Here is a 12138-nt window from a genome sequence, read left to right on the forward strand (position 1 = left end):
TTTATTTCAAGCTGTCTGATTTGATTATTCTCTTTCTTTCTTTTCTGCTTCTCTTCTGCTTGGACCAGTGGAATTGTAGGACACAGTTGGTGCCTATTTGTTGTTCAATTATGCTTCATAAAAGATAAAACAACAAAAAACTTGGGGAGCCAAATATCCCAGAATGCATTTAGAGCAGCAGCAAAGAGCGAGGAGGAAACTTTCAGAGGAAACTCAAGTATTTTGGGAATCCTGCTGTTATTGTGACACTAAATGTAGTTTTCAGATGATCTGAGGTGAGAAAGTGGTTGTAAAAAGGTCCAATGTGTGGTGAGTTTGTCCAGATGAAGCTGATTAAAAATGAGCTCCAACGCTTTCAGAGATGTGAGGTCCAGGTTAGACAGCTCTGATGGACGCTCAGCCTCACTGTAGAGCTCCTTATCTGGACCAGACTTTACAATCTGCTGCTCTGACGCTTCTATAGCGCTTCAACAGGATATTAGGAGTTTCTGTGGATCCAACCGTCACACTTTGACCTCACACTTTATTTGGATTGTTCACAGAAAAATCACTTTGAAAGAAGTTCAAGTTCACAACTTTAGATTGTTCATGTTTTACTCGCTCACTGACTGTGATCATAAGAACAGATAGAAATTAAAACAGAGAAGATCATTTATTTACAAGTTTGGTTTCTGAGTCTTTTCACCACTAAAATATGGAGTTTTTCTTCTAGTCTTTGGACTTCTTTATATCTGCTGTTAGGGATAAATTTAATGAAATAGAATTAAAAATGGAGACAAAAAGATCAAAATAAAAGCATCAGTTTTACTGCTTTACTAAAGATCTTTTTTCTGTTTTCATTTCTGCCGTGGAAGAGGATAAACGTTGATTATTCAACATGGAAAATTAAATTCCACTGATCAACAAATAAGCAAACAAACATGAAGATCAAAGTGTGTTATTAGTCATTTATTGAATAAAAAAGAAAGTTAGAATAGTTTAAAAGCCACAGGCAGAGCAAATAAAGTGGAGAAAGACGTATTAAAATCATTGATCTTGTTCAGGAAAAATCAACCACTGCAATGAAAATAAAAACTAAGTTAGACATTGATTACAGCACAAGATCTGTTCAAAGAATTTAGAGCATGGAAGGGTTCAAATACAGCACAATGTGAGGAAAAGCTCCTTTAACGGCCAAACACAACATTTATAGAATGAAACAGGCTAAAAAATGTAGAATTTACAGAGTTCAATGTAATCTGGATAGTCCTGGTGGGTTTAAATTCTACTGGAATCATATCGATGCTGAAAACATTTTGATCCACAGATAGCTAGGGTTATGGGAGCTTTGATGGAAAAATACAATCTGATAGAATTTGTTGATGAAACCAGAAATTCAGAATCTGATAAAAAAAAACTGATGAAAAAACATTGAAGCACTTATTTATAGTAAAAATGAAAAATGGATCTATCAATAAGACATAAATGACAGAAGAGCACAGAATACTTTGGAAAGAGTGACACAGATGAAGGAAGTTCTCATTTCATCACTAGAACAGGACTTAAAGACTCACATCAGGATCAAGTGTGGCTGCACAAAAAGCTGATTTTCACTGGACAATAATGTGTGAAAGTCTGTCAGCAGTTTGGAGATTCACTGCTTCCTCTCTCATTTCACACTTTGTGCAGCTCAAATGCTTTAGTTCCAGTGAGCGTCAGAGGAACACCACATCCTGATTTTCACTCTCAACATTTGACTGGAAAAAGACGCAAACACCACATTTGGCTCCTGGAAGAATCACAACTTCATCTTTGAAGAGGAACAAGTTTACAAGGAATCATTGAGAAGGATTTGACAAAGAAACACATTTAATCCATGAATGTGAAAACATGTTTGTGAGGGACAGAGTCATGGAGAGACTCAACCATCTGTTCAACACTGTTTCTGTACCAGGAGGAGACTCTGGAGACGAGACTCAGCACAGAGACACTGAAGAACCAGACCAGGACCTGTAGACCCCAAATCCAGGATAGAGAGTTTGAGTGAATGTGGTGTTGAAGGTGTGGAGGAGGATCAGAGAGTCAGAGGAGACTCTGTAGAAGGACAGAGTTCCAGCAGGAACGTCCACATAAACTGAAACTCTGTGAGAGACTGAGGAGGAACTGATGGATGTTTCACTGTCATTGTGACTGACAGAGTAACCATCATCAGAGCAGAACAGACTCCAGGACTGATCATTACATCCAAACCCACAGTCATAACTGTCTCCTTTCCTTCTGATTCCTCTGTAACTCACTGATATATAAACCCATCCTCTCCACTCCACCTCCCAGTAACAGCGACCAGTCAGACCAGTTCTACACAGCAGCTGATAACAGTAGTCAAACCTGTCTGGATGATCAGGATACCTCTGATCCTCCTCCACATATGTCACCTTCCTGTTGTTGTCAGACAGTCTGAGGTTTCCGTGTACTGTGTTTGTGTCGACTGTGAGTTGACAGGAATCTGATGGAGAGAACAAACACAACACAGCTGCAGTTATTGATGGATCATGTGATCAGTATTAAAGCTTTGATGATGACCTCAGAGATGTGACACTTTGAAGATGCTTGAATGTGCTGCTTTGTTTCCATCAATCCATTCAAACACACTTACACTTCCTCAGACCTGGTGTCAACCATCGGACTCCAGCAGGCGTCACCCTGAAAGGAGGAGGACGGTCAGAGCAGCAGAGACTCTTTCAGCAGCACACATGGACGTTACATGGCTCTCACACTGTTCCACTGATAAAGGACCAGAGCGTTCATAGAGGTGACATCATTCTCCCAGACTGATACAAACTTCACTGGCGCCATGACTGACTGTACAACTTTAAATCATTTTCTACAATTGTGCAGCAAAACAGAACTTTCTTCTTTTCTTTTTCCTCTTTTTCAGTGATATCACTCTATGCTAGCCCATTGCCTTAAATCCCTTTGGAACATCTCATTTAATGAACTAGAACATCAGGTTATAGGTGTCGCTGAGCTGCCTTTCCTTTTTGTGTGTGTGCCAGAATATACATAGCTAGAAGCTTAGAAAGCTTTTTGCTTTATTTCTTCTTTTTTATGTCTTTTTCACTTGTCTCACTCAATGCTAGGGGACTGAGGAATAATGTAAAGCGTAAAGCTTTATTTTTAATGTTAAACAGCTGAAAACTGATTTGGTTTTTTTCCAAGGATCACACTCACTTATTAAAGATGTAAACTTGTGTAAAAATCAGTGGGAAACGACATGTGGTGATGACATGGACAGAACATTCTGCTGGGGGATCTTGTTTAAAGGGGAGTTTTCCTGGAAAATTGATGCACTCTGTGACAGTCAAGCTCATTTGATTTGTTTAATAGTAGACTGGAATGGCAAAGCAATGATTATTGTTCATTTGTACGCTTATAATTCTACATCAGAAAAGGATAAACTTATTCCTACATTAGACTGTAAACTTGCAGCTCTAACTCAGACATTCCCTGAGGCTTACTTCATTGTAGGAGGTGATTTTAATGTGCTCATGAATGAGGTGATGATAGATGGCCTCCAGCTAAATGCTCACAGCCAAATGTTCACTTCAACTCTTTCATTGACAAGTATGATTGATGTGATGTATGGAGAGAGAAGTTTCCAAATACTTGGAGGAATAAAAATGGCATAAACCACTTTCAGATGTGATTACCACAGCGGGTAATATAAACACATTTCTAAAACAAACAACAAAAGTTTAAAGGGGCATAAAGGGCATAACTTACGTTTCGATGGTCTTTTACCGGTCAACGATGAAAATAATCCACAAAAACCGGCCATAATCCAAGAGTAGTCATCCAGACAATACTAGCAAGTATCATATTTTGTCCAAAACATGTCTAGAAATAAGTAAATAATCCACAAATAGCTCGGCTCCGTGCGCGTCCACGTGGCGCACGGTGGCGCTGCGCGTTCCATAATTCACTGCATTTTTATCCATAATTTTATGAAGCTTTCTGTAATCCTCACGATCTCGGTCAGAAAATGGCGACTGAAGCCTCTGCTTTCGATCCCAACCGCATTTCAACCAATCAAGTGACTCATCGCTGCCTCCGAACCCGGAACAGCCAGCCGTTGCCGAGACCGATGGATCTGCTGACTCTCATCTCTCCACTAAATTCTGAGCAAAATGACGCCGGAGGAAACGTTTGACTGACAGGGCATGTAGCCAATGAGCTTGCTGAATAGCCGAGAGGCGGGTTTTAGCGGCTCTGTGTGATTTTTCACACCTCCGGCTCTCCTGCTGCAGCTGCTTTTCTCTGTCTCCGTCTGAGCCTCTGATTCAGATCAAGATCCGCACTGAAGCTTATCTGAAGTGATTTTTTTTAGTTCTTTATGAGTTTTTGGAGTGAAAATAGTGTGAAAAAGGGCCAATAAACGACCATATACCATTTTTTCACAGGGTGTACATAGGGTGTCCAAAATTGACATAATTGGGCATATTAGTACAAAAACATGTGTGAAACACTCATTTCTTGTAGTTTTGCTCTGAAATTTTGTCCTGAACTATGTAAGACCCCAGGCTGTTGCCTTGTTGTGTTTCAAGCTGTCACAGTGCTGCCACACTAATTTTCAGGTGTTTTATTAGGGAAAAAATTTAGGCGTGAATAAAATTCTTCCTAATTCAGTGTGTTCCAACATAAATAACTCTGTGTCAGTAGCACCAAGAGTAATTTTTACTGCACTGGGTGACAATGCAGGTTGTCAGCTTTCAAATGAGACCCCAGCCATGCCTGTACTCCAAACAGTTCAAGAACAGCATTCAATTTACTTTCTGTACATCTTCAGTTGAAATTTCAGGGGAAAATTGACCGCAGCTTAAAGGGTTAAAGTGGAAAAAACTCATGCTAAGTACAATGCCATGTCTCAACTGAACATTGATGGAGTTGTGACTGAAAGTAAGAGCAGTATTTCTGAGTTTTGCTCTATTTTTAAAACAAAGTCTGACAAAGATGCAATGGATAGACTGTTTAATGTGTTGATTTTACAAACTCTATAACGGAGGAAGAGCGGTTGATGTGTGACACCCCTCTCACACAACAACAAGTATTAGATGCAATGATGCAACTTCAGAGTAATAAGTCACCTGGAGTTGATGGATTGTTTCAGAATTCTAGATAGATTTTGCTGAACTTTTGGCCCCATTTCTGTTCAAAGTTTTCTGAAGGTATTAGTAAAGGGACTCTTCCAGCAAGTATGACACAAGGCTGGATGACTTTAATTCCTAAACCAAAAAAGGAGCCTCTCTTCATTGATAACTGGAGACCAGTTTCATTATTGAACAATGACTCTAAAGTTCTTGCTCTTGTTTTTGCTAAAAGATGTAAAAATGCTCTTAACTCTCTTATTGATGAGAATCAGTCTGGGTTTATGAGTAACAGGCATATTTTCAATAACATGAGGCTAGTTTTAGACCTCATAGACGATGCTGACCTTATTAGGGATGACAGTTTCATTTTAGTTGGAGACTTTCACAAAGCCTTTGATACAGTTGAACACTCCTTTATGTTTTCTGCTCTTAACAGCTTTGGTTTTGGGCCATACTTTTGCAGTGTGATGAAAACATTCTATGCTGGCGCCAATAGCTCGGTAAAACTGAGTAATGGCACAACTCAGAGATTTTGTTTGGAAAGAGGGCTAAGACAGGGCTGCCCTGTCTCAGTTTACCTCTTCCTGGTTGTTGCTCAAATCTTTTGTCATTTTGTCAAATTCTGTCAGTTGGAAGGCATCTCTATTGCTGCTAGAAGCAGACTTTGAAGTCAGTTGGCTGATGATACAGCCTTGTTTTTAAAGAATGCCCTACAGATAAAGCCTGCAATTAATGCAATCCACATGTTTTCTAAAGCATCAGGTTTGGACTTAAACCTAAATAAGTGTGAGCTATTCGCTCTCTAAAGTTCTGATATAACCTCAATTGATGATATACGAGTAAAGAGTAAGGTTAACTATTTAGGGATTACTGGAACTAAAAATCAGTGAGAGAGATGCCATCTCAACTTTGAGCCAAGGATTAAAAAGGTGCAGAATAAATGGAAGCTTTGGCTACAAAGAGACTTATCACTTAAAGGTGAACTCTTCTGTCAAAAGCTGAGGGAATTTCCAGACTTGTGTATGCCGCCTCCTCACTGGCACTGGACTGTAAAACTGTCACATTTATTGATAAGATGCTTGTTCATTTTCTGTGGAAAAACCGGACACACTAGATCAGAAAATCTGGAATTCTGAACAACTACAAAAATGGAGGCCTCCACTTTGTTGATTTTTCAATTCTAAACAATGTTCTGAAGATCAAATGGTTCAAATCTTTCTTAAAAATGATGCATCTTTATAGAACTTTATTCCTAAATGTGTATTTCATCAAACTGGAGGACTCCCTTTTCTGTTGGTTTGTAGCTACCAAATAAACAAGATTCCCCTAAAATGATCCAGTTTTCACAAACAGGTTTTGTTGTCGTGGAAAACGGCCTACAAGCACAATTTCTCTCCACATGGGTATTATCTCTGGAATAATGGGGATATACTGCATCAAAATAAAAGCATCTTTCTCAATCGCTGCTTTAACAACAAAATGGACTTCGTCTCACAGCTTCTGACCCCTAGTGGCCATTTTATGAATGACACTGAATTCTGTGAAAAGTCTCCATTCCCTTCAACACTTGAAGAGTTTCCAAAGGTCATTAGCTCCATTCCAGCTGCTGCTGTGACTCTGTGCACTGCCTCCTCTCTTGCAGCAGATATACATGTTGTTAATCCATGTGACACTTATTGTGGCTAAATATGCTTTGGGACGGCAAAGAACAGCAACAGAGCTATACGTGCACTGTTCCAAAGAGAAACGACAACAAAACCTGATGTTATCCATGACTGGAACTCTTTTATTCATAATATCTCTGGTCTCAGGTTTGGCTTTGACCTCACAAGTTCATGTTGAACAAAGTTAGGGACATTTATGTTAAAATCTTGCATAAAATCTCAGTAATTGTTTCCTTGCTGAGTAGCGATGACCCTGACCATGGCCCTGTATTGCAGGAATTCACTGACTGGTGTTCCACTTCCCTTATGCACATCAATGTGTCTAAGACGAAAGAAATGTTTATAGACTTTAGGAAACATCAGTCAGTCTTCCCTGCTCTTGTCATCAAGGATCAAGCCGTCGAGCGGATCCAGACTTATAAATATCTTGGCACTAATATTGATGACAAGCTGTCTTTCGACTTTCATGTCGATGCTGTTTGTAGAAAGGCGCATCAACGCATGTATTTTTTTCGGAAATTTCAGAGTTTTAAGGTTGATAGTACTCTTATGAAAATGTTTTATTCTTGTTTTATTGAGTCTGTTTTAACCTTTTCTTTTATCTGCTGGTACAGCTTACTTTCACTTAAAAACAAAAACAAATTACAGAGTATAGTGAGAGTATGCAGCAACATTGCAGGTATTAACCTCAACAATCTTTCTGATGTACATAAGCTCAGAACCTTAAATAAGGCCCGCACACTCCTCACTGACCAGAGCCACCCCTTGATTGGTGAGTTTGTGCTGCTCCCATCAGGCCACAGGTACATCCTGCCAAGATGCAGGACAAATAGACTTAAACATTCCTTTGTCCCTGCTGCAATTGTCCTGCTAAACAAGTGACTGACTAACCCGTTTGTGCTATCCATTGTTGTTATTATTGTCTGTGCTTGGTACTCTGCGATGTGATTGTTGTTGACTTGCTCTGCTGGCTGTATAGTAATTTGCCCCACGGGGATAATAAAGATTCCTTGAACCTTGAATCTATCCTGTTAAACATTCTATGACTAAGTTCAAACGTGATATCGATGTAAGATGTTCTTTTTGCTCTGAACAGCCAGAAACAGTTCCACATTTTTTTGGTATTGCAGTTACTGCAGAAAAATGTGGAAGGAAATTTAAAATTTTGTTTAGAAAAACTAAATCTGCAGATTGATTTGTTCTACAAACACATCATTTTTGGAGTTTACACACAGGATGGATATGAAAAAGACAAGGCCTTTATCATCAATCTCATATTAATATTAGTAAAATTTAACATTCATAAAGCAAAATTCAGTCATCAAAAGCCAAATTATCTTGTCTTCCATAAAGAATTTGAATATTATTTAAAGTCAATAAATAAATATCTGAGAACCAGAAAGCAATAAAAACTGTGAACATATGTAAAAAACTTAATTTGCTATAAATGTTTAAATTTGCTCAGCTGTTTTTTGTTTGTTTGTTTTTTGTGCTTTGTTTTGGTGTTTTTTTTAGTTTCCTTTCTTTTCTTTTTTCTCTTCCTTTCTTCCTTCAAAGTGATTTTTGTTAAATCTGTCACTGTATGTTTCAATATCATGTTGATGTTGGATGTTACCTGTGACTTTTGGAAATGGAAAAAAAAATTTCACCCTGCTTCCTGTCTGTGAGCTAAGCTAGGCTAACAGTTCACCCTGCTTCCTGTCTGTGAGCTACGCGAGGCTAACAGTTCACCCTGCTTCCTGTCTGTGAGCAACGCTAGGCTAACAGTTCACCCTGCTTCCTGTCTGTGAGCTAAGCTAGGCTAACAGTTCACCCTGCTTCCTGTCTGTGAGCTACGCTAGGCTAACAGTTCACCCTGCTTCCTGTCTGTGAGCTACGCTAGGCTAACAGTTCACCCTGCTTCCTGTCTGAGCTAAGCTAGGCTAACAGTTTCCTTTCGGTCATGGTGCATAACTGAGCTAACAGTATTCTTCTGCTTCCACTCTTTTTTGTGAGCTAGGCTGATAGTTTAGTGAGAGTGTCTGTCTGTCTGTACCTCAGAGTGTCTGTCTGTCTGTACCTGAGAGTGTCTGTCTGTCTGTACCTGAGAGTGTCTGTCTGTCTGTACCTGAGAGTGTCTGTCTGTCTGTACCTGAGAGTGTCTGTCTGTCTGTACCTCAGAGTGTCTGTCTGTCTGTACCTCAGAGTGTCTGTCTGTCTGTACCTGAGAGTTTCCAGTCTACAGTGTGGATCCTCCACTTTCGCTCTCAGCATCTTCTCTCCTGAGTCTCCTGGATGGTTGTAGCTCAGGTCCAGCTCTCTCAGATTTGAGGTCTTCAAGCTCAGAGCTGAGGCCAGAGAAGCACAGCCTTTCTTTGTGACCAGACAGCCTGACAGCCTGCACACACAAAACAACACAAACCTGATGGACAACACTTGGATGGATGTTTCTCTCTCTCTTTTCTTCTTTGTCTTTCAGATACATTTTGCTGCACATTTCATGCGTCTCAAGCAAATCAACAATCTCAGCAATGATTAGTGGGATTTAATCATGTCAAAAATAAAACCTGACAAAGTCCTGCACAAGTTCAGTAAAAGCTCATTTGATGAATCCCATCAGCAGAAATGATTGTACTCAGGTTAGCTGTTTATCCACTGATAGAAATCACATCAGTTTCAAAGTGTGAGTCCTGACCTGAGAGCTTCCAGTTTACAATGTGGACTCTCCAGTCCAGCAGAAAGACTCTCCACTCCTGAATCCTGCAGGTTGTTGTTACTCAGGTCCAGCTCTGTCACACTGGAGGACTGGGAGCTGAGGACTGAGGACAGAGCTCCACAGCTTCTCTCTGACAGATTACAGCCACTCAGTCTGAAGAGACAAAAAGCACATTATACTGATGAAACAGCAGCAAAATGAAAAAGGATCTTCAGTCTCCAACTACTTACACAACTTTCTTGGAGGCTTTGACCACTGGCAGCAGCCTCAGAAGAACCTCCTCTGAAGCAGAGTATTTCTTCAGGTCAAACACGTCCAGATGTTCTTCTGATGACAGTAAGATGAAGCCCAGAGCTGACCACTGAGCAGGAGACAGTTCATCTGTGGACAGACGTCCTGATCTCAGGGACTGTTGGATCTCCTCCACTAGAGAAACATCCTTCAGTTCATTCAGACAGTGGAACAGATTGATGCTTCTCTCTGCAGACACATTCTCACTGATCTTCTTCTTGATGTACTCCACTGTTTTCTGATTGGTCTGTGAGCAACTTCCTGTCTGTGTCAGCAGGCCTCGTAGGAGATTCTGATTGGTCGGCAGTGACAGACCCAGGAGGAAGCGCAGGAACAAGTCCAGGTGCCCGTTTGGACTCTGTAAGGCCTCGTCCACAGCTCTCTGGTAGAAAACTGTTGAATAACTTTGGAACATTTCAGACCAACGGGAGGTTGTTCGTTGTTGTTTTTCCAACAGGTTGATTCCAGAGTTGATGAAGGTCTGATGGACATGAAGAGCAGCCAGAAACTCGTGAAAGCTCAGATGGACGAAGCAGAACACCTTGTCCTGGTACAGTCCTCTCTCCTCTTTAAAGATCTGTGTGAACACTCCTGAGTACACTGAGGCTGCTTCCACATCGATGCCACACTCTGTCAGGTCGGACTCATAGAAGATCAGGTTTCCTTTCTGCAGCTGATTAAAAGCCAGTTTTCCCAGAGACTCAATCATCCTCCTGCTGTCTGGACTCCAGTGTGGATCTGTCTCAGCTCCTCCATCATACTTGACCTTCTTGACTTTGGCCTGAACCACCAGGTGGTGGATGAACATCTCAGTCAGGGTTCTGGGCAGATCTCCTCCCTCTCTGCTTCTCAGCAGCTCCTCCAGAACTGTAGCAGTGATCCAGCAGAATACTGGGATGTGGCACATGATGTGGAGGCTTCGTGACTTCTTCATGTGGGAGATGATGTTGCTGGCCTGCTCCTCATCTCTGACTCTCTTCCTGAAGTACTCCTCCTTCTGTGGGTCGGTGAACCCTCTGACCTCCGTCACCATGTCCACACAGTCAGGAGGGATCTGATTGGCTGCTGCAGGTCGTGTGGTTATCCAGAGGCGAGCAGAGGGAAGCAGATTCCCCCTGATCAGGTTTGTCAGCAGCACATCCACTGAGGTGGACTCTCTAACATCAGTCAGGACCTCATTGTTGTGGAAGTCCAGAGGAAGGCGACACTCATCCAGACCATCAAAGATCAACACAACCTGGAAGTATTCAAAGCTGCAGATTCCTGCTGCTTTGGTTTCACTGAAGAAGTGATGAACAAGTTCCATCAAGCTGAACTTCTTCTCTTTCACCACATTCAGCTCTCTGAAAGTCAGTGGAAACATGAAGTGGATGTCCTGGTTGCTTTTGTCTTCAGCCCAGTCCAGAGCCAACTTCTGTGTTAACACTGTTTTCCCGATGCCAGCCACTCCCTTTGTCATCACTGTTCTGATTGGTCCATCTCTTCCAGGTGAGCCTCTAAAGATGTCTTCTGCCCTGATGCTTCTTTCTGCTCTGTCTGCTTTCCTGGATGCTGCTTCAATATGTCTGACCTCATGTTCACCATTGACCTCTGCAGTCCATCCCTCTGTGATGTACAGCTCTGTGTAGATCTCATTCAAGAGGGTCAGCTGTCCTGCCTTAGCGATGCCCTCAAACACTCTCTGGAACTTCTTCTTCAGACCATGTTTAAGTTCACGTCCACAAACTCCAGCAGCAGGAAGTTCTGAATGAAAACACAAGAAAGAAAGAGTGAAGTAGAAGTAATCTGGATATTAAAGCACGAAAGTAGCAATAAAGTGAAGGTGACAGTTTGTCCCCTAAAGACTGATTGTGTGAAGATATTCTGAGACTACAGTAAATGTTCTGTTGATCAGCAGCTTCAGTCTTTACACAAATCCTCTTACTGCTCTGCAGACAGTCAGCCAGCTTTCCAACAGTCACCATGTTGTCCTTCATCTCCTGGAACAGAGAAATGTGTCAATGAGTCCATCAGAGTCAAATCATGGAGCCAAACATCAGATCCATGTTGGACACACTGACAGTCCACTGGTCTACAAAGAGCAGCATGGAGACGCCTGAACACAACAGATGGAGAACAACTTGTTGTCCATGAACTCACCATGAATATGGAGTCCAGGTGATGCTGCTGGACAGACTGAGCTCTGGGAACCTCTGAGTTCTGCTGCTCCACTCTGTGGATCAACATCAACAGTTAACTCTCACTTTATCACACAGAGACATCTTCAGGGCTTAAAGTGAAAAATAATCCTCAGCCTGAACTTTTTTGCTTTTGGGTCGGGGTACAATCTCACTAACTAGAAAGAAATTCAGCTATGTGCCTT

At 41.3% G+C, this 12138-nt stretch overlaps 2 protein-coding genes across 3 annotated transcripts; both read right to left on the reverse strand.

The window, feature by feature from the left end:
* Positions 1 to 503: 503 nt before the first annotated feature.
* On the reverse strand, positions 504 to 4141 carry LOC127532768 (stonustoxin subunit beta-like). 2 transcript variants are annotated; one of them, XR_007940390.1, is made up of 3 exons: positions 3763 to 4141; positions 2636 to 2682; positions 2408 to 2485 (listed from the first exon to the last, which is right to left on the reverse strand). XR_007940390.1 is itself a non-coding variant. In XM_051944797.1 (2 exons), exons 1-2 carry the CDS (start codon positions 3815 to 3817, stop codon positions 1956 to 1958), a joined length of 585 nt encoding a protein of 194 aa, XP_051800757.1. In that variant the 5' UTR covers positions 3818 to 4129; the 3' UTR covers positions 504 to 1955. The 2 variants fall into 2 exon arrangements, 1 of the variants encoding a protein (XP_051800757.1); XM_051944797.1 differs by lacking the exon at positions 2636 to 2682 and having other exon boundaries at positions 504 to 2485; positions 3763 to 4129.
* Positions 4142 to 8785: 4644 nt separating this feature from the next.
* On the reverse strand, positions 8786 to 11427 carry LOC127532767 (NLR family CARD domain-containing protein 3-like). Its single transcript, XM_051944795.1, has 4 exons — positions 9716 to 11427; positions 9465 to 9638; positions 8994 to 9167; positions 8786 to 8921 (listed from the first exon to the last, which is right to left on the reverse strand). The coding sequence occupies exons 1-4, from the start codon at positions 11233 to 11235 to the stop codon at positions 8786 to 8788; spliced, it is 2004 nt and encodes a 667-aa protein (XP_051800755.1). The 5' UTR covers positions 11236 to 11427.
* Positions 11428 to 12138: the final 711 nt, after the last annotated feature.

The sequence above is a fragment of the Acanthochromis polyacanthus genome, unplaced genomic scaffold, assembly GCF_021347895.1.
Source record: "Acanthochromis polyacanthus isolate Apoly-LR-REF ecotype Palm Island unplaced genomic scaffold, KAUST_Apoly_ChrSc contig16, whole genome shotgun sequence".
NCBI classification, from domain to species: domain Eukaryota; kingdom Metazoa; phylum Chordata; class Actinopteri; family Pomacentridae; genus Acanthochromis; species Acanthochromis polyacanthus.

Coding starts and splice junctions, on each gene's coding strand:
- LOC127532768 (XM_051944797.1), bottom strand. CDS start 3,817: ATGGCCGGTTTTTGTGGATTATTTTCATCGTTGACCGGTAAAAGACCA. Junction 2,486..3,762: donor CGGTAAAAGACCATCGAAAC/GTAAGTTATGCC, acceptor TCTCTCCATCAG/ATTCCTGTCAACTCACAGTC.
- LOC127532767 (XM_051944795.1), bottom strand. CDS start 11,235: ATGACAAAGGGAGTGGCTGGCATCGGGAAAACAGTGTTAACACAGAAG. Junction 9,168..9,464: donor TGTAAACTGGAAGCTCTCAG/GTCAGGACTCAC, acceptor TTGTGTGTGCAG/GCTGTCAGGCTGTCTGGTCA. Junction 8,922..8,993: donor TGTAGACTGGAAACTCTCAG/GTACAGACAGAC, acceptor AGACACTCTCAG/GTACAGACAGACAGACACTC.